The 27377-nt window shown below is 36.7% G+C and overlaps 1 protein-coding gene across 2 annotated transcripts in view; it reads left to right on the forward strand.

Annotated features, from left to right (window-relative positions):
- Positions 1–27377, forward strand: part of DIAPH3 (diaphanous related formin 3) — a 516072-nt gene that overhangs the window by 30510 nt on the left and 458185 nt on the right. The window contains exon 2 of one of the 2 annotated variants that reach the window (XM_069068622.1): positions 25666–25698. The exons of the other annotated variant lie outside the window; for it this stretch is intronic. Within the exon in view, the coding sequence (XP_068924723.1) occupies positions 25666–25698 (33 nt within the window). The remainder of the gene's footprint in view (positions 1–25665; positions 25699–27377) is intronic. 2 annotated transcript variants of the gene reach the window in all.

A 27377-nucleotide genomic window follows, 5' to 3' on the forward strand; every position in this document is an offset into this window, starting at 1 on the left:
AGTGTTAAGTGTCTGAGGCCAGATTTGAATTCAGGTCATCTGGACTCCAGACTTTAGCTCTCTTGACTTTTTGCCTGGATTCTTGTCATAGTCCCCTAAATGCCACACTTTTCTCCTCTTTCTAATCCATCCATCACACAGCTGCCAAGGTGATTCTCTTAAAGGGTGCTTCTGATTAGTCCAATTGAGACCTGTTAAAGACCTTAGCTTAAAAAGGCCAAGGTCTCCCACTACTTACACGCCATCATTAGTCCTCCTGATCTATATCTTGCCTGTGGATCACAATGACCCAGAAAGAGAAAGTGAAGTGAGACTGGTGACTTTTTGAAGCTCTCCCTCACTTAAGTCCTATTCACTTGCTTGTTATGGCATTACCTCCCTGATGTCATGGTCCTTTTTGATAAGGAAGGACAAACAACAGCTCATGTTCATAAAAAGAGGAGCTGGCCCACTGGGGACCCAATTGCAACTGGCCATTTGGGAAACACAGCTCCTTTTCCTTTTCCTTTCTTTTTCTTTCCTCTTTCCCTCTGTTCACATAGAACATTATACCTTTATCTTCTGGTGTTCTGCCCAAAGAAATTGACCAACAATGGATCCCAGGCCAAGACCCACTTGGTCTTTGTTTGGGCCATGTTTGACTCTTGTTTCTATTTGGCTATCCCCTCCTAGATAATTTTTTTTTTTTTTTGGTCTAGGTAAAGAGGCCATTCCCTGCCTCATTTCTTACCTAGCCTTAATCACGGAATGGGTGCTACCTCAGTCAAACTGATACCTATTAAAAGACTTTAGTTTAAAAAGGCCAAGGTCTCCTGCAGCATGCAGGGCCATCTGGATCCTGATGGCTCGAGAGGAAAAATTGGGGCTGAGGACTTTGCACAGCTCTCCCTCACTTAAATCCAATTCATTGCATGTCATGGCATCACCTCCCTGACATCACGGTCATATGAGAATAAAGGACAAACCACAACCACAGTAACAACAGCACTTTTGATCAGGTCACTTCTTTATTCAGTAGAATTCAGTGAGCTGCCTTTTGATTTTAGGATTAACTATTATTTCATCTTTATTTCATACTTTTAAAATGTTGTTGTGTTTATAATGTACCTAATTAGTACAATTGTACATTTATATGATTTACCTTTATAATTTATCTGACTTAAATAAAATATTCATTTTTTTTATCTGAGAAGGATATGTGATCAAAAACATTTGGAAACCACAGGTATACCTAGAAATTCACCTAACCAAGATGCTGCATTCTTTTATAATCCCAGATAAGAAAAAGTTCACTGAATCTCAGAATTGTAAGGGAGCTTTAGAGGCCATTGATTCCAATACATCTTTACATCCCACCTTTTATCTAATTATTTTTGTATCTTTGGGTGTTTGAGTCAGGAAGGAAGGACCTGGCTTCAAATCCCCTGCTGATACTTATTAGTCAGTTGTGCTTGTTTGTGGATTCATATACACTGAGGAAACTTGCTGTATAAATGGAACTCCATACTTCACTGTAGTGTGGAAATTACAAATATTTCTTAAACACTTTCTTTATGGAAGGAAAGCAGGGTGATAGATGCTGAGAGAACAAAGATATAGGTATACCTCATTTTATTGTACTTTGCTTTATTGTGCTTCACAGATATTGTAGCTTTGTTTTAAATTTTTTTTTTTTACGAATTGAAGGTTTGTAGCAACCTTGCATCAAGCAAATCTGTTGGCGCCATTTTCCCAACAGCATGTGCCGACATATTGTCTCTGTGCTACCTTTTGGTAATTCTTGAAGTATTTTAAACTTTTTCATTATCATATCTGTTATGATGAAATGTGATCAGTGATCTTTGATGTTAATTACTATTTTAATTGTGTTAGAGCACCACAAATCTGTACCCATATAAGATGGTGAATTTAATTGATAAATGTTGTATGTGCTCTACTAACTCTCTCCATCACCTTGGGGCTCCCTATTTTCTAACAACAATATTGAAATTAGGCCAATTAGTAACCCTATAATGGCCTCTAAGTGTCCAAGCATAAAGAAGAATTAATTGATATGGCAAACTTCATTGTTACCTTATTTTAAGACTTTGCCTCAGCCATCCCAAACTTCAGCAACCAACCACCCTAATCAATTAGCAGCCATCAACACTAAGGCAAGATTCTCCACTGGCATAAAGATTACAAATTGCTGAAGGTTCAGATAATGGCTAAAATGTTTTTGGCAATAAAATATTTTTAAATTAAGGCATGTAAATTTTTTAGACATCATAATGTTACACACTTAATAAACTTATGATATAGTGTAAAATTCATGTCATTTACCTTATTGTGATACTTGCTTTTATTGCTGTGGTATGTAACTGAACTCACAATATCTCTAAGGTATATGCCTGTATAAAGATTGAGGTTACTTTCAAGGACCTTATAATTCAGTGAAGGGGCCTTGGAGGAGGGGGCATGGGAGGACAGGTATGAAATCTAAACCTGTATTAGAGTAGAGAGCAAAATGTATGTAAATGGTAGGTCTGGGCATACTATTGATGGAATATGTAAAAGAAGCCATGGCAGGGGAGTTGGGAGGCGGGGGAGAACAAAAGAGACACTTGGAAGTAGAGGCTTTGTGCAGGAGGTGACATCAAGGTTGGGCCTAGAAGGAAGGAATTCTCCAGCTGCTGTTTTGAAAGTTGCTTTGTAAAATCCCGCTACTTTTGCAAAAGGTTTTTTAAAGCCACTTAAACATCTATTAAAAAAAAAGGAAATATTTATTGTGTTTTTTTGGTTAGTTTTTGAAAAATTGCATGTTGTAAACATCAGATGTCATTTCTTTTATGTCTGTGTTTTTAGTGATCATGTTCTCATTAATGGTAAGTAATTATCAGTGAGTGCTATAAACTAATGTTATCAAGATGGTACAATATAGTTTTAGCTTGGAATAAAGACAAATGACAGATTATGTTTGTCTGTGCCATTAATATGTGTCATAAAATATAAAAAGTAAAACTAACGCAATATGTTGTTGCTACAGAAATTGAATTTGTGTCAAAAGGATTTGTGTCATAGTGATAAAATGATCCTTATATTTTTATTGGAATTAAGTATCTAGTAGGTGGCAATATCAATTTACAAATCCAAGTGAATTTTTTTTTGAGGAAGGGGCAATTTATATGTGTTTTTTTGTTTAAGAAAAAAACTATTATTACCAGATAAAATAAGCAATATGCCCTGTCATATTTGAAAAAGAAAGTTGTGAAAAAAAAGCTGATCTACCAAAAATGGTTACCACCCTTCTGTCTCTCTTTTTTTTAAGCAATTGGGGTTAAGTAACTTGCTCAAGGTTACACGGCCAGGTGTTTCTGGGTGGGTGCTAAGTGTCTGAGCCCAGATTCAATCCCCAGGTCATCCCGACACTGGAGCTGGTGCTCTTACTCTCTGTGCTACCTGGCCGCCCCTCACTCTTCTCTCTGAATAGGTAATGCTAAGTTGATTTTCAAATGTATTATTTTACTGTGTTAAATAAATTGGCTTACAGTGTTAGTGGTCCTGGAAAAAAATGAGGGAGATTATACTTGCAATATATATTTTCCAAATATTTTTGCTTAGTTTCAAAAGGCTGAATCTGCCTTTTTTTAGGTATTATGCTAGAATGAGAGGGGGGAAAATTTCCAGAACAAAATACAAGGCAAATACTGTCTTGTTCCAAAGTAGCCTTAGGAAAATCTATTATTATTTTATTCAGCCTTGTTAGGGAGGCTTCTAAGGGTCTCCCAGAATCCAATCTTTTGTTTGAACTTTCTCTTAGCATCATTCTCTTTTCTTACCTTCTAATAATGGTTAAATAGCCTCCTGACATGGGGGAATTCATGTCCTCCTTCTTTTTCCTTATATGTATGAGGGCTTGGACAGAATCATTCCTAAAGTCTACTCTAGCTTTTAAATTCTAAGATACTGAGGTGAGGGCATATATTTGGTTTTTTGGTGGAAATGTAATGGGACTAAATGGTTCCCTCCCCCCGCCATTAGTCAATCAACAAGCATTTATTAAGTGCTAGTCACTCTGCTAGGGAATGAAAATAAAGAGATATACAAAAAAAATACAATTCCTGTTCCCAAGGAGCTTATGTGGACGTAATAGAGATGTAGAGAGTAATGAGATAAATTCATGGTAGTTAAGTATCAGGTAACCAGTGAATAAGAAGGACATTTCTGTAGAAGGTGATACGTGAGCTGCAGTTTCAGGAAGTGAGAGATTTTGGGAGGTAGATGTGAGGGAGAAATTTCTTTAAAGACTCGTGGGGTGGTGGCCAAGGCAAAGAGCATGGAGATGGGAAGCGGGGTGCAGTGGGTGAGGGAGAGAGAAGGCCAGTTTGGCTGAAAAGCAGTTTATATGAACGGGAGTCCCAAATTAGAAAGTTGGTAGGATAGTTTGGGGGCTGTCCACTGGCTATTCAACACTTCGAACTTTGGCTTCCAGTATCATTGCTTAGCTGAAACTGCCCTCAGCAAAGTTACCAGTGATGATACCTGCCTCATCCAATAGCCTTTTCTCAATTCTCATCTTTCTTGACCTATTTGTGGCATTTGGCACTTTGATTAACCTCTCTTCCTAGATGCTGTTGCTGGGTTGTTGAGATAACACTCTCTCCTGGTTTGCTTCTCATCAGACTAACCACTCCTTTTCAGTATCCCTTCTGACTCATTATCCAAATAACATCCTCTTAACTGTGGGTGCTATAAATGTCTATATCCATCCACCCATCTATTTATCAATCACCTTAGTCTCTATTTTGAACTTCATTCCTACATCACCAGTTTCCTTCATTCCTACATCACATTTCCTAATGGACATTTCCTACTGGATATCCTAGAGACATCTAAATGCAGCTTATCCAAAATAGAATTCATTATCTTTTCCCTATATTATCCCCTCTCCCTGTTCTTTTTTAAAAAAAAAATTATTTATTTACTTTTAGTTCACAACATTCAGTTCCACAATCCCTTGAGTTTCAAATTTTCTACCCCCCCATGACATCATGCAATCAAATATAGGATCTACAAATACCTTCACATTAAATATTAGTCAATTTGTAAAGAAGGATTATAACCAATGGAGTGAACAATGAAAAAGAGGAAACAAAACAAAAAAAGAGAGATAGAGCAAGTAGTTTGCTTCAGTCTGCATTCAGACTTTGTACTTCTTTCTCTGTATTTGGATCTCTTTCGATCATGAGTCTTTGGAGTTGTCTTATAACCTTACATTGCTGAGAGGAGCCCAGTCTATCAAAGTTAGTCGTCACACATATGTTGTGTCTGTGATTGTGTACAGATTTCTTGTGGTTCTGTTCTTCTCGCTCAGCATCAGTTTATATAAGTCTCTCCAGGTTATTATGAAGTTTGTCTGCTCCTTATTTCTTATAGCACAGTAGTATTCCATTGCATTCATAAACCACAACTTGTTCAGTCATTCCCCAGTTGGTGGGCATCCCCTTGATTTCCAATTCTTTGCCACCACAAAAAGAGCTGCTGTGAATATTTTTATATATACAGGTCTTCCTCCCACTTCTCTGATCTCTTTGGGATATAGCCCTAGAAGTGGTATATGTGGGTCAAAGGGTATACACTTATTTAGAGCCCTTTGGACATAGTTCCAGATTGCGCTCCAGAATGGTTGGATCAGTTCACAACTCCACCAACAATGCATTAGTGTTCTAATTTTTCCACATCCTCTCCAGCATTTATCATTTTCCTGTTTTGTCATCTTAGCCAATCTGACAGGTGAGATGTGGTACCTCAGAGTTGTTTTGATTTGCATTTCTCTAATAGTGATTTAGAGCATTTTTTCATATGCTTATAGATATCTTTAATTTCTTCCTCTGAAAACTGCCTATTCATATTCTTTGACCATTTATCAGTTGGGGAATGACTTGTATTCTTATAGATTTGACTCAATTCTCTGTATATTTTAGAAATGAGGCCTTGATTAGAGACACTGGTTGTAAAAATTCTTTCCCAATTTTCTAATTCCCTCTTAATCTTGGTTACATTGGCTTTTTTTATACAGAAACTTTTCAGCTTAATGTAATCAAAATTATCCATTTTGTATTTTATAATGCTCTCTAACTATTGTTTGGTTATAAAATCTTCCCTTCTCCATAAATCTAACAGGAAACTATTCCTTCTCCTATATTGCTTATAGTATCAGCCTTTATACCTAGATCATGCATCCATTTAGACTGGATTTTGGTATACGGTGTTAGGTAGTGATCTATGCCCAGTTTCTGCCATACCATATTGCAGTTTTCCCAGCAGTTTTTGTCAAATAGTGAGTTCTTATCACAAAAACTGGGGTCTTTGGGTTTATCAAATAGTAAATTACTATAGTCATTGACTGCTGTGTCTCCTGTACTTAATCTATTCCACTAATCCACTACTCTGTTCCTCACCCAATTCCAAGTAGTTTTGATGATTTCTGCTTTGTAATACAGATTAAAATCTGGTATAGCTAATCCACCTTCTCTAGCATTTCTTTCATTAATTCCCTTGATATTCTGGATGGATCTTTTGTTCTTCCAAATAAATTTTGTTACTATTTTTTATAGCTCTATAAAATAATTTTTGATAGATTTATTAGTATGGCACTAACTATGTAATTTAATTTAGGTAAAATTGCCATTTTTATTATATTAGCTCAACCTAGCCATGAGCAGCTGATGTTTTTCCAATTAGTTAGATCTGACTTTGTGTGAAAAGTATTTTGTAATTATGTTCATATAGGTCCTGGGTTTGTTTTGGGAGGTAGATTCCCAAATATTTTATAATGTCTACAGTAACTTTAAACGGAATTTCTCTTTATATCTCTTGCTGTTGAATGTTGTTAGAAATATATAGGAATGCTGAGGATTTATGTGGGTTTATTTTATATCCTGCAACTTTGCCAAATTTATTTATTATCAAGTAGTTTTTTACTTGCTTCTCTAGCATTTTCTAAATATATCATCTGCAAAGAGTGATCCATAGTTTCTTCTTTGCCTAATTTGATTCCTTCAATTGCTTTTTCTTCTTGCCACGGCTAACTTTTCTAGCACCAAATTGAATAAGAGGGGTGATAATGGACATCCTTTTTTCATCCCTGATCTTACTGGAAATGCTTCTAGCTTATCTCCATTACATATAATACTTGCTGATGGTTTTAGGTAGATACTTCTTATTATTTTAAGGAAGACTCGATTTATTCCTATACTTTTTTTTTTTAAATAGGAATGGGTGTTGTATTTTGTCAAAAGCCTTTTTCTGCATCTTTTGAGATAATTATATGGTTTCTGCTAGTGTTGTTTTTCATATGATCAGTTATACTGATAGTTTTCCTAATATTGAACCATCCTTGCATTCCCAGAATAAATCCTACCTGATCAAAGTGTATTATTCTTGTGATAAGTTGCTGTAGTCTTTTTTTAAATTAAATTTTGCTTATTTTTAGTTTACATCATTCATTTCCACAGATTTTGAATTACAAATTTTCTCCCCATCTTTCCCCACCCACAACCCCAAAACAGTGATCCCACTGAATATCCCCTCCCCTATTCTGCTCTCTCCTATATCCCCCCCCCCCCACTTTCCTATAGGGCAAGATGGATCTCTTTGCCCCAGTGCCTGTATATCTTATCTCCCAGTTGTATGTTAAATATATATATTAAACATTTGATTTTAAAACTTTGAATTCCAGATTCTTTCCCTTCCTCAGTCGTCACCCACCATTACTTGGAAGATAAGCAATTCAATATATGTTGTACATGTGTAGCTGTGCAAAATATTTCCACAGTGGATATATTGTCAAAAACTGACTATATTTCCTTCCATCCTATTCTGCCCCCCACTGGTTCTGTTCTCTACTTTGACTCTATCCTTTTTCAAAAGTGTATGCTTCCAACTTCCCTCACCTCCAGCCTGCCCTCCTCTCCATCATCCCCCCTCTCATCCCCTTCCTTCCTACTTTCCTGTAAGGTGAGATGCCCTATTTAGTGTGTATGTCATTCCCTCCCTAAGCCAAATTCAATGAGAGTAAGGTTGACTCATCCCCTTTTGCCTTCCTGTTCTTCTACTCCATTGTAACAGTTTTCCCTTGCTTGTTCTATATGAGACAATTTACCCCATTTTGTCTCTCCCCATCTCCTCTCATTATATTCCTTTTTCAACTCTCAATTTCACCTTTTAAGTATCATCCCTTCCTATTTAATTGGTCCTATGCCCTCTGTCTATGTATACCTGTATACATATAAACACAAAATCACATATGTATTCATAAGCACATATAGCCTCCTATATAGACATATATGTAGGTATACAAATATCTATGTATATATACAGATATATATATATATATATATATATACATATATACATACACACATTTATATTCCCTTCAGCTATTCTCTTACTGAGAAATGTTTCATAAGTTACAATTATCGTTTTTCCATGTAGGAATGTAAATAGTACAACTTTGGTAAGTTCCTTATGATTTCTTTTCCCTGTTCACTTTCTCATGCTTCTCTTTCTTCTTGTATCTGAATGTCAAATTTTCTATTCAACTTTGGTTTTTTCATCAAGAATGCTTGAAAGTCCTCTGTTCCACTGAATGACCATATTTTCCCTGAAACATGATACTCAATTTTGCTGGGTAGGTGATTCTTGGTTTTAATCCCAGCTCCTTTGACCTCTGGAATATCATATTCCAAACCCTTTGATCCCTCAGTGTAGAAACTGCCAGATCCTGGGTTATCCTGATTGTGTTTCTACAATATTCAAATTGTTTCTTCCTGGCTGCTTGTAATATTTCTCCTTGATCTGGGAACTCTAGAACGTGGCTATAATATTTCTAGGTGTTTTCTTTTTGGGATCTTTTTCAAGAGGTAATTGGTGGATTCTTTCAACCACTATTTTGCCCTCTGGTTCTAAAACATCAGGGCAATTTTCCTTGAGAATTTCTTGAAGGATGATTTCTAGGTTCTTTTTTGATCATGGCTTTCAGGTAGTCCAATAATTTTTAAATGATCTCTCCTGGATCTTTTTTCCAGGGCAGTGGTTTTTCCAATGAGATATTTTACATTGCCTTCTAGTTTTTCATTTGTTTGTATCTTTTTAATAGCATCTTTATTTCTCATAAAGTCATTAGCTTCCATTTGTTCCAATCTAATTCTGAAGGAATGATTCTTTTCAGTGAGCTTTTGAGATTCTTTTTCATCTGGCAAATTCAGCTTTTTAAGGCATTTTTCTCATTGCCTTTTTGAGCCTCTTTTGCCATTTGAGTTAGTCTATTTTTTAAGGTGCAATTTTCTTCAGTCAGGTTGTTTACTCCCTTTTCATGATTTTCTTGCATCATTCTCATTTCTTTTCTCAATTTTTCCTCCACTTCTCTTATTTGGTTTTTAAAATCCTTCTTTTTTTTTTTTTTAAAAGCAATTGGGGTTAAGTAACTTGCTCAGGGTTACACGGCCAGGTGTTTCTGGGTGGGTGCTAAGTATCTGAGCCAGGATTTGATCCCCGGTCATCCTGACACTGGGGCTGGTGCTCTTACTGTGCTACCTGCCCGCCCCTCAAAATCCTTCTTAAGCTTCTTTATAGTCTGTAACTAGTTCATATTTTTCTTGGAAGCTTTTGGTGCAGGAGTTCTGACTTTGTTATCTTCCTCCTGTTCCATGCTTTGATCCTTTTTGTCCCCAAAATAGGAGTCTAAAGTCAGATTTCTGGGCTTGCTTTGCTTTCTTTGCTTGCTCATATTGCCACTCAATTACTTGACTTTTGAATTTTTTTGCCACAGTAGAACTCTGCTTCCAGAGAGGAAAGCTTTGTCCCAAATCACTGGGGTTTTCTCAGCTGCCGGAGCTATTAGTTGGCTGCCCTCTCAAGCCTCCAAATTCTCTGGCTCACTGGTCACACACCCCAGGACCTCCACCCTAGACAGTGATCCTGATCCAAGCAGGTTAAAGCAAAAGTGATTACCCCTCAAATTGGTCCCTTAGTCCCCCTACAGTCTGCAGGCCAAGAGCTCTTAAGCAGCTAAGCCATAGTGGCTGCCACCCCTCAGCTGCTTCTCCCTCCAGGGGCAGAGCCTGGATTGCACTCCTGTACTCCCTGTTCCCAAAGTTCACTCTGACCGCTCACTTTGTCCTTAGCATCTATGGGTTGATAATTCTGGAAACTGCCACACCTGTTGGTGATCCACTCTCCTGCAATCCCTACAGCCAGTGGCTGGTGGTGGCTGCCCTGCGGCTGTCCTCTGGTCACATGGGGCTGGGCTCTGCTCCCAGGGCGCTGTAGTGGCCCCTTCCTGCCAGCCTGAAGGGCTGTCTTCAGTGGGAGGTTAGTTTTTCTCTCTCACTTTGTGGGTCCTGTAGCTCTAAAGTTTGAGCTGCATGGAAGTCTTGTTTCTACTTTGCCATCTTGGCTCTTCCCCCTACTGTAGTCTTTTTGCTAATATTTTATTTAAAATTTTTACATCTATATTCATGAGTGAAATTGGTCTATAATTTTCTTTCTCTATTTTGCCTCTTCCCAATTTATGTATCAGTACCATATTTGTATCATAAAAAGAATTTGGTAGGACTCCTTCTCCAGTTTTCCCAAATTGTGTGTATAATATTGGAATCAATTGTTCTTTAAATGTTTGATAGAATTTGCTAATAATTCCATCTGGCCCTGGAGATTCTTTCTTAGGGAGTCCATCAATGGCTTGTTTAATTTCTTTCTTTGAGATAGGGTTCTTTAAGCAATTTACTTCCTCTTCAGTTCATCTAGCCAATTTATATTTTTGTAAATATTCATCCATTTCAGTAAGATTGTCAAATTTTTGTGCATACAGTTGGGAAAAATAATTCCTAATTATTGTTTTAATTTCCTCTTCATTGGAGGTAAATTCACCCTTTTCATTTTTGATACTCATAATTTGGTTTTTTTTCTTAGTCATATTGACTAAAGGTGTATAATTTATTGTTTTTTTTTTTTCATAAAACCAGCTCTTAGTTTTTGATTAATTCAGTAGTTTTCTTAATTTCAATTTGAGTATTTCTAGTTTAGTATTTAATTGGGGATTTTCATTTTGTTCTTTGTGTTGCTTTTTCAGTTGTATTCCGAATTTATTGACCTCCTTTTCCTCTATTTTATTCATGTATGCATTCAGGGATATAAAACTTTCCCCAAGACCTGCTTTTGCTGAATTCCACAAGTTTTGGTATATTGTCTCTTTATTGTCATTCTCGTGAATGAAGTTACTGATTGTTTCTATAATTTCTTGTTTTGACTCACTCATTCTTTAGGATTAAGTTATTTAGTTTCCAAATATTTTTTAGCCTATCTTTCCATGGCCCTTTATTGCATATAATTTTTTATTGCATTGTTATCTGAGAAGGATGCATTTAATATTTCTGCCTTTCTGCACTGAATTGTGAGGTTATTATGCCCTAGTACATGGTCAGTTTTATGTATGTGCCATGCACCACTGAGAAGAAGGTATATTCCTTTTTATCCCTATTCAGTTTTCTTCAGAGATCTATCATATCTCCCCTCTCTAAAATTCTATTTGCCTCCTTAACGTCTTTTTTGTTTATTTTGAGTTTAGATTTATCAAATTCAGAGAGGGGGAGATTGAGGGTCCCTCACTAGTACAGTTTTACTATCTATTTCTTCCTATAATTGCCTTACTTCTCCTCTAGGAATTTGGATGCTATACCACTTGGTACATATATGTTAAGTAATGATATTGCTTCATTCTCAATGGTGCCTTTTAGCAGGATATAGTTTTCTTCCTTATCTCTTTTAATTAGATCTATTTTTGCTTTTCCTTTATCTGAGATAAGGATTGCTACCTATGATTTTTTTACTTTAGCTGAAGCATAATATATTCTACTCCAGCCTTTTGCCTTTACTCTGTGCATATCCCCATGTTTCAAATGTATTTCTTGTAGACAACATATTGTAGGATTATGGTTTTTAATCCATTCTGCTGTCTGCCTCTGTTTTTATGGGAGAGTTCATCCCATTCACATTCACATGCACTTTCTCTTACCCAGCTCTGACAGATCCTCTGTCAGGCAGTGAGAGGTCTAAGAATCCAGGGCTTGCTCTTGCTCTGCTGTGGTCTGCCCTCAGGTCTGCACTGGTGCTGCCCGTGTGCTCCGCGCTCCCCCAGCCCAGTCCTATGTGCACACTTTCCTGGCCTGGGAATCTGCTACACTCCATCTCCCAATGGATTTTGTCACTCTAAAATCTGTTCAGACTCACTTTTTAGAGATTATTGATGGAAAGCATGGAGGAGCTCAGATGAGTTCCTGCTTCCACTCCACCGTCTTGGCTCTGCCCCTGGATTTCCCCTTTCCCTGTTTCTTTTAAAAGTACCACCATTTTTTTCCGATTGCTAGGTTTGTACATTTGTATATGTTTGATTTTACTCTGATCTCTTCACTCTCACTCAACCCACATATGGGTTGTTAAATATTGGCTGTTTTTACCTTCACAATATCTCTCACATTTGACCTCTTATTCACCTATTTTAGACCTTAAGTCTCCTAATTTGTTTTTTTTTTTTTTTTTGCATCCAGTGCAATGCTGCCAAAGTAATTTCCCTAAAACACTGGGTGACTCACCTTCACAGTGAACTCCAGTTGCTTCGTTTTGCCTAAACTCTTATGTTTAGCTTTTAAAGGCCTATGTAGCTGGGTCCCAGCTTATCTTTTCCAGACTCATTTGCCATTACTCCCCCTCTCCTATTCCCTGATTCAGGTGAACAATACTTTCTTATCCAAAAATTCAAATCTCCATCTGTACTGACCATCCCACTGTGCCTGAAATACACTTTGTTTTTCCCTTCCTGTCAGAGTTCCTCTCTTCCTTTAAGACAGAGGTCAAATGTCATAATTTTTCTGCATGAAACTTTCCTGTTCCCTTCTACTGCTACTACTCTCCTTCCCAAACTACCTTGTGTCTAACTATATATTTGTATTTTTTCATTTTTTAGTCATAATAATAGTTACCATTTGTGTAGCAAAGTTGTCTACAAAAATTATCTTATTTTGTCTTCACAACAACTCTGGGAAGTAGGGATTATTATTACCCTCATTTTATAGATGACAAACTAAGGTCAAGAGAGATTTAGATACTTGCTCAGTGTCACATAGGTTTTTCCTTCTCCACGTCTAGCACCCTATGCAGTGTGTCACTTAGCTGCCTTTATATTTCTACTATGCTGTGTGTATTTATACGTGTACATGTAAGCTCCTTTGGAGCAGGGATTTTTTCTTTGTGTGTAAATCTCTAGCCTCTAGCACAGTACCTGGCACAAAAATAGCATTTAATAAATACTTGTTGGTTGATGATTGATTGAAGGAAAGGCTTAGTGCAGAAGGATGCCTTCTAGCTGAATCTGGAAGGAAAGTATAGTTTCCAAGAGGCAGAGATAAGGAAGGTCTATATGGAAGAGCCAGTGTGAAGGCAGAGAGATAGGAAGCAGAGTATTGTGTATGAGGAAGGATAAGAAGGCCAGTTTGGCTAAACCTCACTTTAGTCAAAGAAAAGTAGTGTATATTAAGGCTGGAAAGATAGATTGGAGTCAGGTTGTTGAAGGCTTTAAATGTCAAACATGTATATATTTGATCCTAGAGGTAATAGGGAGTCACTGGAGTTTATTAATTAGGGAAATCATATAGTCAGACTATACTTTAGATAGAAATTTTGGCAGTGGTGTGGAAGATTAATTGGAATAGGAAAAGATTTGAGGTAGAGAGACCAATTAAGAGAATATTGTAATTGTTCAGAAAACAGGTCTGATTTAGTGTGCTAGCCTTGTAAGTGGAGAGAAGGTGATATATGCAAGAAGCTTGGTGGAGATAGAAATGACAAAATCTGGCAAATAATTGATGTATGGATCAGGAAGAATGAAGAAATCAGCAATTTTGTAAACCAGGGGACTGGAAACTTGTATAGACTTTGAAAGAGTCATGGATTTGGGGGAGGAGGGAACTGGTACTGAACTCTTGTTTTTGTCAGTGTTGAGTTTGAAATTCCTAAAGGACATCCAAGTGGAATGTCCACTACTGAACTCTTGTTTTTGTCAGTGTTGAGTTTGAAATTCCTAAAGGACATCCAAGTGGAATGTCCACTAGGTTAGTTGGTGATATAAGACCAAGGAAAGACTGTGAGTAGATAAAATTAGGGTCTTAGAAGAGTGAATAGAGCAGAAGACCTGTATTCAAGCAGGAATAGAGTGTTTTTTTTTTCTCCCCTTCTTTTTGGATTCTACCTAGGTTATAATCTGCCTTTCTTAACCCCTCCCAAACCTCTTAAACCCAACAAACAAATCAGTGATTCTAGCTCTGATCTCAGACAATTTAAAGGCTTATTTGGACTATATAAGTGATTGGTTTTATTTTGTCATTGGTATTTTCGTAACTAGCCTGGTGTGGGGACTTGGATGGTAAATTGTGAAATCTTCTTTGGAGCCCTTTAAGTATCTGATCTCTGCAGTCCGGTGTCTAGGAATGACTGTGAATCATCTTTGTAGCTGTTTTCTATGATTCTGGATGACTAATAGTAAAGTAAATACAGGTATGGACAAAGCATGCTGCCATTAGGCTTACAAAGTATATTTTTCTAAGTATTATAGGGGGAAAGGAATGGAGTGGTGTGTGAATTTTTTTAATTGAGTGACACCTCAACATGTGCATGAATCACAAATTATAATTAAAAGTATAGTGACACTTGCTGGGTAAGTCAGCAAACTGTCATTCTGTCATTTTGTAAAATAAGACACTGTGTCATAATGTAGTTTGAGATAATGAACTGTCTTCAGGTACTATGCTTGTAAGATAAATTATTGAAACTCTTGGAAATGAACTAAGCATTTGAATAAATGTTTAAACCTGTAATCCATTTTATACCCTACAGCTAGATTATCCTTGTTATGGCATTGGTTTAACCACATCACCTCCTCAGCTTTTGAAGGCTCTTCTGTTTCCTACAGGATTATGGCTGAAGTCCCTACCTGACGACATTCCAGACCATCCTTAATATGGTCCCAGCCACTTTTTCAAAATTTATCTCCCATAACTCTCTAATTGGAATTATCTTGAGCCATGGCAGTTCATTGTTCTCCAAATATGCCAGTTCTGCTATGGCATCTTTTTTCATCCAAGAGTCCTGGTGTTAAATGCTTTCCTCTTGGTTTATCTAAGTCCTGGGCCCCTGGGCATGTGAAGGGTGTGGTAAACATGGACTTATTCTCGTTCTTGCTTCCTTCAGTTCTCAACTCTAGTCCTATTCTTATGGCATTTCATTTATCACTTATGCATTAAACACTTTTGATCTTGGTGGTCTCTAACATATATTCCTTTTCTATTTGATTGTAAAGTTCTTAAAGGTTGGAACAGTTTCAGTACAACAAACATTCATTAAAAAGTCTATAGTGTGTAGAACATTGTGCTAGACTTTGGAGGACATGACAGGACACATTTATTTACCTTATTTTATATAATTATAACTTTGAGTGAAGATTCAAATAGATGTGCTTCTTCATAGGGTTCATTACTTCTACCAAAAGGGGCCTTGTTGTACTTGGCTGGTCTGAAAGACATTTATGTATCCCTGAGGCATTGTGGTATAAATGGAGAGTCCGGACCGTCCAATCTGCCATTAACTATGCCACTGTGGGCTAGCTGCCCAATCCTTTTGGGTATTAACTTGCCTCTTTTTACAATAGAGGGGCAGAGTATTGGTTTTTCATATTTTTCTTTCTAACACTCATTCTCTATTTCATTTTTTTTTAATTTTTCATTTTATTTTATTTTTTTAATTTTTCAAATGCTTTGTTAACTTCTAATTTACATCATTCGTTTCCGCCAGATTTTGAGTTACAAATTTTCTCCCCGTTTTCCCCCTACCCACTGCCCCAAAATAGCAGTCCCACAGGATATCCCCTCCTCCAATCTGCTCTCTCCCATATTTTCTCCCATACCCCTTTCGACTTCTCCAGTGGATCTCTATGCCCCAGTGGCTGTATATCTTATTTCCCAATTACATGTAAAATAGTATTAATAATAGTATATATATATTTGAGTATTTGATTTTTAAACTTTGAATTTCAGATTCATTTCCTTCCTCCCTTGTCACCCACACTTACTGGGAAGATAAGCAGTTCAGTATAGGTTGTACATGTGTGGCTAATGCAAAACAATAACATAGTAGATTTATTGTAAAAAACTGACTATATTTCCCTCCCTCCTATCCCACCTCCCACTTGTTCTATTCTCTACTTTGATCCCATCCCTTTTCAAAAGTGGGTGCTTCCAACTTCCCTCCGCCCCCCAGACTGCCCTCCCTTCCATCATACCCCCTCTCATCCCTTTTCCCCCCTACTGTCCTGGAGGGTGAGATACCCTATTTAGTGTGTATTTTATTCCCTCCTCAAGCCAAATTCAAAGGAAATAAAGTTGACCCATTACCTTTTGCCTTCCTGTTCTTCCCCTCCATTGTAACCATTTTCCCTTGCCTCTTTTATATGAGATAGTTTACCCCATTCTGTCTCTCCCCATCTCTTCTCATTATATTCCTCTCTCACCTCTTAATTTTGCTTTTTAAGTATCATCCCTTCCTGTTAAATTGGTCCTGTGCCCTCTGTCTATGTATACTTGTTAACATTCATTTCACATGTATTCACACATGTATTCATGTGCCCATATACCCTCATATATATGTATATATACATACATATATGTATATGTACATATTTCTATTCCCTTCAGCTACTGAGAAAAGTTTCATAAGTTATAATTATTGTTTTTCCATGTAGGAATGTAAATAGTTCAACTTTGATAAGTTCCTTATGATTTCTTTTCCCTGTTTACCTTTTCATGCTTCTCTTGCTTCTTGTATCTGAATGTCAAATATTCTATTCAACTGTGGTTTTTTCAGCAAGAATGCTTGAAAGTCCTCTATTCCACTGGATGACCATATTTTCCCCTGAAACATGATACTCAGTTTTGCTGGGTAGGTGACTCTTGGTTTTAATCCTAGCTCCTTTGCCCTCCAGAATATCATATTCCAAGCCCTTCGATCCCTCAGTGTAGAAGCTGCCAGATCCTGGGTTATATTGATTGTGTTTCCACAATATTCAAATTGTTTCTTCCTGGCTGCTTGTAATATTCTCTCCTTAATCTGGGAATTCTGGAACCTGGCTATAATATTCCTAGGAGTTTTCTTTTTGGGATCTTTTTTCAGGAGGTGATCGGTGGATTCTTTCAACCTCTATTTTGCCCTCTGGTTCTAAAACATCAGGGCAGTTTTCTTTGAGAACTTCCTGGAGGATGATTTTTAGGTTCTTACTTTGATCATGGCTTTCAGGTAGTCCAATAATTTTTAAATTCTCTCTCCTGGATCTATTTTCCAGGTCAGTGGTTTTTCCCATGAGATATTTCACATTGCCTTCTATTCTTTCATTTGTTTGGATCTGTTTAACAGTATCTTGATTTCTCATAAAGTCATTAGCTTCCATTTGCTCCAATCTAATTCTGAAGCCATGATTCTCCTCATTGAGCTTTTGAGATTCTTTTTCCATCTGGCAAATTCGGCTTTTTAAGGCATTGTTCTCCTCATTGCCATTTGAGTTAGTCTGTTTTTTAAGGTGCTATTTTCCTCAGTCAGGCTGTTGACTCTCATTTCATAATTTTCTTGCGTTGTTCTCATTTCTCTTCCCAATTTTTTCTCCACTTCTCTTATCTGCTTCTTAAGGTCCTCTATGGCCTGTAACCAGCTCGTATTTTGCTTAGAAGCTTTTGGTATAGGAGTTCTGACTTCACTATCTTCCTCCTGTTCCATGCTTTGCTCCTTTTTGTCCCCCAAATAGGAGTCTAATGTTGGAATCTTCTGTCTGCTTTGTTTCCTTTGCCCGGTCATGTCACCCCATAGTCACTTGACCCCTGGGATTTTTGCCACAGTGGACTCTGCCACTAGACAGAGGAGTTTTCATCCCAAATGCTGGGGTTTTCTCAGCTTCCAGAGGTATTGGATGGGTGTCCTCTCTGAGGTCTCCACACGCTCTGGCAAGCTGGACACACACCCCAGGACCTCCACCCTAGACTGCAATCCAGATCCAAGCAGGTTAAAGCAAGAGCAGTTACCCCTCAGACTGGTGCTTGTTCCCCCTACACTCTGCAGGCCAGGAACTGAAGCTGCCTTTCAGTGGCTTCTCACCTCGGGGGCAAAAGCCTACGCACTCCTACTTACTGGGTCCCAAAGTCCAGACTGCACTGACCTCTCACTTTGTCTTTTGCATCTATGTGTTGATAAATCTGTAAATAGCTACAGCTGCTGATGATCTGGAGTCCCTCTGGCTGGGGGTTGTTCAGGCACGCCCTGGGGCTTAAGCCTCCGTGTGGGGCCCAGAGCACTGTGCTGGCTGATTCTTGCTGGCCTGCTGGGCTGTCCTCAGTGGGAGGTTAGCTTCTCTGTTTCATTTTGTGGGTTCTGCAGCTCCAAAGTTTGTTTAGAGTCCCCTTAATACATGGATTTGGGAAGGTAGAAGCTGGAGCAGTGGGGAGTTCCTGCTTGTACTCTGCCATCTTGATTCTGCCTTCATTCCCTCTTTCTTACAATGAAGCCACTAAACCTTTTATTTTAAAGATGCATAGGTAGAAAGCTGTGTAATTTAAGTTGTGTATGAATAGTGAGAAACTGAAGTTTTAGTAAATCTCAAATTAACATAAATCACAGCAAAATTTAGAGAACACGCATTGTTACATAGTTTTCATTTTGTTCCTTTTTGCATTTAAAAAAATATTGAATATTATTTGAAGTAGAATCTAAGAGGAAACCTTAGGCTTCTGGGAAAATTACCCATCCTTAGATAAAGTCAGGTTATTGACGCTAGCTTATCATCAGCTATTTAAAATTAAGTAGCCATTAAGCATCAAACATATGTGGAAGACACTATGTCCCAAAGGATCTTAAAATTTAGTCGGGGAGATACTATAACTACATAATTATAATACATATATAACATAAATATGTCAGTGAGGCATATGTTTAGTGCCCTGAGAAGGAAGAATTTGTCTAACTGGGAGATCAGGGATAACTACATGAAGACAGTTATAATTAAAATGAGTATTCAAGAATGGTGGAAGTTGGGTACTCGGGGAAGAGGGATACATCATAAAGATAATACTGGTGTATGGAATGGCATAAAGAAAAGCAAGGAGGTGGGAAAAGGAATGGTGACCAGGCTATATTGTCTGGAGTGTGTGTTAGATGAAAAGAGTAATCAGAGATGAGGCAGGTTGGAACTGGATTGTGGAGGACCTTGAATTCCGGGTTCAAGAATTTGGACTTCATTTGGTAAGCAGCAGGGAGACATTGAAGCTTTTTCTTTAAAAAGCAATTATATATCATAGTCATATCTGTACACTAAAGACATTAATTTGGTAGCAATCTGGTCCCATTATTATTATCATTATTATAGTTAGTGAGGGGGGAGGGGGGAGATAACTGGAGATAAGGAGACTAGTAAGGCTGTTGCATTAATTTATATAAAGGTGATAGGCCCATCACCTAGGCTAGGCTAGTTGCAGTGGGATTAGAAAGGAAAATATGGATGCCTAAGAGATTTTAAGGGAGAATGTTCAGAAGTTTTAATGCACTGATCTATCATTCTCTTTGTCACTGCTAGACTTTATGAATAAATTGACTGTGTTCTCTCAGCTTTTACCGGCCGTCTGATTTTTAGCTCTACCACTCTACTGAAACTGTTCTTAAAGGTCACTAATAACCTTATTATCAATTCTTATGGCATTTTCTTATTCCTCATTCTTTCTGATCTTTCTATAAGCACTTGGTGCTGTGTTCACGACTTGCTCTCTATTTTGATGTTTTTCTATTGGCTTTCATGATCTGTTCAATTATGTTTCTAACCATTCTTTCAAACAATATGCTTTCCCTCCTTTTTTCCCTTAGTGTTACTCCTGGGGTTGTCTCCACCAACATCTGAGGGGTTAGAGGCAGAGCTGGTGGTCTTGGGAGCACTTTTGGGCTCAGGGTTATTATATGTTGTCTGCACTAGGGTTTGAAAGGGGGTAGTGGTCTGGTCTCTCTGGCATGTGATACCTTCTGTATCACCCAACATTCCAAGCTGATCAGCTTTTTATTTCAAATTACAAGGTGCTAAAAGTTACTTATCTAAGGGATTTAAAGGTGGAGATGCAAACTGAAAAATTCAAAGGCTTAAATGGAAATCAGCAGCCCTGTGATCCATTGTTGCTAGCCCCCAAATGGTAATGCCATTCATCACAGCTGGTCTTGAGTCTCAGCTTCCTATACCCCAAGTTCTACTGCTGGGTCTACTAATTAAAAGTAAATGGTTACAGGGAGTAGTACATTTTCCCAATGCCAAACTGATCAGATAAGGGAGAAGCTAATTTTTGGGAAACTGAACTTAAGCAGAAAAGTACAACTCAAGGCATAAAAAGGTGACTATTATATCCATAGATGATGGAGTTAGTAACAACTGCTGTCCATTTCATCAGCTCTACCTGGATGTCCTACTTGCCCCTTAATTAAATTCAAGACATTTAAACCCATACTCATTATCTTCTCTTCTCAAACCTATTCTTGTTTCCTAACTCTCTGTTTCTGTTAAAGGTATCACTGTTCTCTTAAGTAATTTTGACTGGGTTCCTTTTTGTCTTCTCACATGGCCTGTATCTATTTTAGTTTAGGCCTTTTCACTTTTTGCCTACATTACTGTAATATCCTTTTAATTGGTCTTATGACTTCCAACCTCTCCTTTCTCTAGGCCATCTACAATAGCTGCGGAAATTTATATTCCCAAAATACAGATCTGATTATGTCTCCACATCTCTTTTCAAATACCTTTGGTGGCTACCTATTGGTATATTCTAGATAGAATAAATACAAAATCTTTAGGGTACTCCAAAATCAGGCTCCTGTCTGTTTTCATATTATATGTAGTTAATGCCCCTTCACACATTCTTTCTTTTATAAAATATTGTGAACTTAATAAATATGGACATTTCATTTTATAAAGGAAAAAGAGGATTATATGTGAAAGTGTGGACTTCTTTGATGTCCAGTTAAAAAATTATATGTTAAATTTGCCATGATAGTAACAATACTACCCCACTTGCCTTCCTTCTGTTGCCTACCTTTCCTTTTGTTCACATTTGTGTAATTTTTAAAGGTTTCACTAACACTTTTCTTGGTTTTCTTTATTTTTTCTTCTCTATTGCTACTTATTTCCTCTTCCCCTTGAAAATAAAAACTTGCAATTTTAACAAAATAGTGTAGTAAGTAAAACACATTCACACACTGTTTGAAAATATCATTTTGTACCTCTAATCACTTGTAGCTCTGCCAGGAACCCTGCATAACTGTCTTCATTTCTGTTAAGCTGACCTGTTTCTTGCATACAGCTCCTACCTCTGAGCTCTGAACAGTGATCCCCCTTTTTGAAATGTTGCCCCTCACATCAGCTTCTTACAATTCCTAGCTTCTAGACACAGCTAAGGTGCCCCTTTTTAAATGAAGCCTTTTTGAAATCCCCCACTCCCCTTAATGCTTTCTCTTTAAAATTACTTTGAAGAATTTTTGTATATACTTTGTATTTAAAAAATTTTTTTTGTCCATTTCCTTTCTTCCTTAATAGAATGTAAGTTTTTTGAGGGCAGGGACTATAGTTTTAGTTTTGATTTTCATATGCTTAGTTCCTTGCACAATCCTTTTTGCATAGTAGGTGCTTAATTCCCGCTTACACATTTTATCAGTTAAGACTTTTGAGGATTGGGAACAACCTGTAACTTCTGGCTGCTGAATCTGCTTCTCCTCTTAATCTTTTGAGGTTATCAGTACTCTTTGGTATCTTTGGCCTGGTTTTTGTGTGCAAGCGGAGCTGAAACCACAAGATAGCTGCGGTTTGGTTCCAGAGAGGGCTGTTTAGTAGGCATGATCAGAATATGTTTCTCATATTCTATAGGGTAATTCTTAGCTTATCATACCAGTTCAGTCAATATAAGTTGAATTCCCAAGACCATTATGGTAATCGTTAGCTGACTAAGCAGCATTTAAGTTTACTAATAAGTTTTATGTAATAAAACCAGAATAATTGTCATGAACATATAAAGCTTAGAATATTTCTCCAAATATTAGTTAGATTGGTTATTGTAATACCTGTTTAAAATCCAGCAGGGTCCGTTTAGACTTAAGGTAAACTTCTTAATGTGTAGTACTGGGAAGAGAGGGAGAGCAAAGTCCTGTTGCCACTTGACTCACTTCAGTCACTCAGATTCAGATCTGCAGGCACACCTCTGCAGGGAGGTACAGAGTTCTCTTGGGCCACCAGAAGGAGAAGGAAGAAAAGTAGGAGCAGAGTCTCTAGGTGCCTATTCCTTTCTCAGCTGGTGAATGAGAAGAGTGCCAGAAGCCAAAGGCTCCAGAGCCCAAGCTCCAAAAGCCCTGCCCTCCTCGTACAGATCATACCATTTATATGCAGCCATGTTTGCTTTCAGCCCCACCCCCTTGGGAATAATGCAGTACCTCTCCATGCTGAAAAATTTGAGGTTAAATAATGCTTATCTGTATTTGAAAGTGCTTCAATGCAGCAAGGGAGTGCGACCCTATTTTAGTAAATAGAGCCAGAGCCAGAGCCAAATAGTAAATAAATCCTGTTAAGCATGGCATTAGAAGGGAGAGTGGGGCTGTGGACACCTGGTGTACAAGGGACAGCTTGTACTTCCACTTGGTGGGTTAATGATCTCTATCATCATTTCTACCACATTACCAAAAATGGAGGAAACCGAAGACTCCACGTTGGAACACTGCCAACTGGCAGTAGTATGGGCCATTGCTACTTCTTTTCTAGGCTAATAATTTAATTGGTTGCCTAGGGGGCAAATCTAAATTACTTTAGTTTGATATTCAAGGCTTTCTATTATTAGACATTAACCTGCCTTTTGAACTTTATTTCAAGCACTAGGCAGACTGGAATTATAGTACTTGCCTGTTCCCTAAATATGACCTTTAATTTCTCGTCTCTTTGTTTATGCTATGCCTGCTTTGAGGAAAGCTTTCTCCTTGGTGAGTTGTATTTGGATTGTAGTTCTGTCAATGATCATATTATCTGTCCTTTCCAGCATTGTCCTTTGAAAATTTATTATTTATGTCATCTATATACCTTTATTCAAATTTTTGATAAAAATGGTAAATAAAAGGTCAGTGATATGGTATTCCAGCAGGCCTCTAGAAACTCTCTCCAAGTTAATACTGAGCACTGAACACGTAATAATTTTTCTTTGCATCTGGTTATTCAGCCTTAAAATTTCACCGAAATCTACTCATATCTAGCCTAAAACAAGTCAAATTAGTAACCAGCAAAAGTCCAGAGTTCACCCCAACCTGATTAAAATGTAATTAGGAAATGTTTATCAAAGCAAATAAAAATATAATATAACAATAGATTATGTTAATTTGTGGTTTTCTAAATCTATAAGATGCTGGCAGGGATTCTTTTCTATTTGATTTGATACTCCCTGATCTAGATCAAGTCTCTATCTCCTACACTGAAAAGACTCTAAAAGAGTCCGGCCTTTACCCTTATGAAACCTAGCTATATTATATTAAAGGCATTTCCTTTCATGTAGTAATGATGTCAAAAAAGAAAGTGCAAAATTAGTCTGGTGTGAATTAATATTGTCTCTTAATGACCATATGCTCCCTTCTTAAATTTGCACACATCTGTCATAATCACCTTTATAATTTTACCAGGAGAAACGTTTCATTAATTTAATAAAGGAGGAGGAGAAGGTGGAAAACATTTGTCCATTTCTCTATCTCTAGTCTGTTGGTATTTCTCCTGTTTAACACAGTTCCACAGATATTGTTGTCAGTTATTCAGTAACCGTATCTTTATGGTTTTTTTCAGTTCCTTGAGATTCATTTTTTTCCTGAATACATGATTTTGAACTTTGGAGCTTAGCTAGGTACTTTCTTCCTATTTAGGTCCTGCTTCTTGGTTAATCATTTTTATTCTATCCTTCCAAGTTTGATCATTTCCATAGGTGGAGAAAATAAAAACTAATGATAATAAATATTACCTGACTCCAGAGAGAGAGAGCTGATTCATTTTAAGTAAAAATTGAAGTATAATTTTCTGGCCTTTTGTGGGAGTGTATGTGTGATATGACTAATATGGAAATGTATTTTTGGGGTGGGCTATATGGGTAATATGGAAACATTTTGCATGATTTCACAGATATTGATATCGTTTTGCTTGCTTTCTCATTAGTTGGAGGAGGGCTATGAGGAAGAGAGAACTTGAACTCAGAACTAAAAAAAGACTGTTAAATAAATAATAAATTTAAAAAAGAAAAATATTTCTTTGCTTCTATATCTAGAGTCAAAGGGGATTTAGAATTTTTAAAAATAATACTTGAATTTTAAAGGAAGGTTGAAAGTTAGACTGAAGAGCAGAGAAATATTTGGGAAGTTATTTCTATTCTACAATTTAAAATTATTTTAATTTAGATGAGGTAAAGGAGTAGACAAAAAGGCAATTTTAGAGGTTTGAGAACATGTTGTGAACTTCTTTCTGCTAGTTTCAATGGGATTCACTTAAGATTTTGTATAGAGGGAAAGAACTAGTTTATTGGTTTGAAATGTTTTCCTTGAAATTTTCTTTCCTTTGGTTTGAAGAGGCTACAGTGCTTTGAGGGAGAGGGACAAGAAATGGCACTTTCGTTTGTTTTTGCTACTTGAATAAAAGAATGTGTTTGACTATTTAGGCTTTTAAAAATCTGTATTCTCCATTTTTTTGAATTACTTATTTTTCTTTTGCTCAGTATTTTTTTTTTGTGGGAAACCAATTTATTATTTTTCTAAACCAGTTTTATGATACCTTCTTTGAATTGCCTTGCCAAAGAGTTTCTCTGAGTCTAGAAATGAAATTAAAAAGTATCTACTATCAACAGTGGTAATAAATCAACCAAAAGTGTTATAGGTACAAACAGTATTTCTTTTTTTTGTTGGAGGTGTAAAGCAGGCCAGTTGGGGTTAAGTGATTTGCCCAAGGTCACACACTAGTAAGTGTTAAGTGTTTGAGGCTGGATTTGAACTCAGGTCCATCCTGATTCCAGGGCCAGTGCTCTATTACTGTCCTATGAACAGTATTTCTTATATGCTTTTTGTATAGGATTGTTTTAAGCTAATTAAGCCATCAAAGTATGTTATTTTGCATGTTTGAATTAAAGTTTCATAGGTTCTTTTTAAGTGAAGAGTAACATTGAGATTCTAACTTAAGCATATAACTGCATCTTTTATCTTGTGGTTCCATTTAAAAAAAATTTACTAATTGAGGGAATAGATGGTGCTTAAATTTCTAGTTCCTGGATTTTTGTTGAAAATTTAAGATGTTAGTAAAATAATTCCATGTTCAATTTCATAGAAGTTTGAAATTCTCTTTTTTTATGAGAATATAGATACCTTAATATATTTCTTAAAAAAAATTACCAAGAATTTAATTCCACTAAAGTATAAAGCTATTTTTTTCCCCAAAATACTTTAGCATTTAAAAGCAGGAAAAAATATCATTGTAAATCACTGAATGATTGATCTCTTTTATATTTACAGCATTTAAATATTAGGACACTGACTGATGATATGGTAAGGTTATTCTTGATTTCTCCTGTGTTGCGATGTCATCTAACAATTTTGCTTCATTGCTCTAACTTCAGTATTTAAAAAAAGTGCATGTGCAGGCATAGCAATATTTTAAAAATAGCCAATAAATTATTGATTTTTTTTTACATTTTTTCTTTTTGAAGAGCTTACATTATTGCTTTTGGTTGGCAAGAGAAAATAAATATTCTTAACATGCATGAAAATGTTTTTAACCTACATTTGTTGGTCAGTTTTAATTTGATCAAATTGGCATGTTTTTGTTTTAAATAGCATGGCTTAAAGGTTAAGTCCCAAAACAGCAGTTGTATCATCTCTTAGGAACATATAGTTGCTAATTTTAAGCAAAACTAAGCTTTATTTTCTATTCAATATATGCTTTTCTGATGGTAAGACCAAATTTTTTTTCCCACAATTATTTGCTTGTTTAAATATTTTGGGAGAGTCTTTTGTAGTTGAGGAAGTCAATGAGTGTTAATATATTTGACATGGAATACCTTTCAGTTAACTATGTGGAGTACCCCTAAAACTGAACATTGAAACCTTTTGATTCAGTCATCAGTTATTGAACACCAACCTATACAAGGTACCATCTCTTGTTGGTATCATAGGCATGAAGAAGATAAATGATCATGACCCTTGACCTCAAAGACATATTAAATAAGAAAATATATGTCAAGTAGTACATAAAATGTCAGCCATTTAGATGGTGAAAAGTCATATTGTGACCTATAAATAATGAGCAATTTCTTTTAGTTTGACCAATATCTAACATTTTAGGATAACATTTTTGGACATTATGGGTTACCTTTCTCCATTATTGGTGAGCATTTGTGATTGAGATTTGTGATGTTAAAGTGACTTAATCCATTTCTTAGAAGATTTTTTTAGAAGAAGTTTATTTAAGAATGTTTAGATCTCAGTGTTTTTTGTGTCTGATTGGATTGAATATAGTTTTTTAATTTGGTCAATTCATTCCCTCTAGCAAATTGTCTAAAAGCTCATGTGGATAAGATCAGGGATTTAGAAAATTTTTAGCTTTCCATTATATAAGCTGAGATTAAATTTGAGAAACATTTCATTGTAGGTAGTCAGGTTGTTGTTTTATAAAAGAGACTGATTCCTCTATGTGGAACTTTGAAGTTTATCTGACATCACCAAATTTATAGTTCTATGCGTAGAATCATTAATGATTGGTCTTTCAGTTCATTCTTAAACTTTGGGTAGGAGCAGAACAGGTTCAGTATAGAATGGGCAAGAATGTCTAGTCTGGAAAGACATGGCAAGCAAGAAGTCAGATCAGCTGGTAGAAAGGATAAATCAGGTAGCACTAGAGATCTAGATCAATATGAAGGAGTCAAGCACGTAGAAAGAATGCTGAGTTTTAGGAGTCAGATTTATTTAACAAGGTTACCATTAGCAAGAAATACAGATGAAAGAAAATTCTGATTCAGAGACAAAACTGTTCTCTTCCTTTATGGTCATTGCTGTGTTATATGTATAAACATATGTGCTCTCCTGATTGGTAGGATTATATTATTGTAGCTGAGTGGTGTGTGTGTGTGTGTGTGTGTGTGTGTGTGTGTGTGAGAGAGAGAGAGACAGAGAGAGAGAGACAGAGAGAGAGAGAGAGAGAGAGAGAGAGAGAGAGAGAGAGAGAGAGA

Source organism: Petaurus breviceps, unplaced genomic scaffold (assembly GCF_028583685.1).
Source record: "Petaurus breviceps papuanus isolate PSGF00001 unplaced genomic scaffold, PetGlider_PUasm1.0 90769, whole genome shotgun sequence".
NCBI lineage: Eukaryota > Metazoa > Chordata > Mammalia > Diprotodontia > Petauridae > Petaurus > Petaurus breviceps.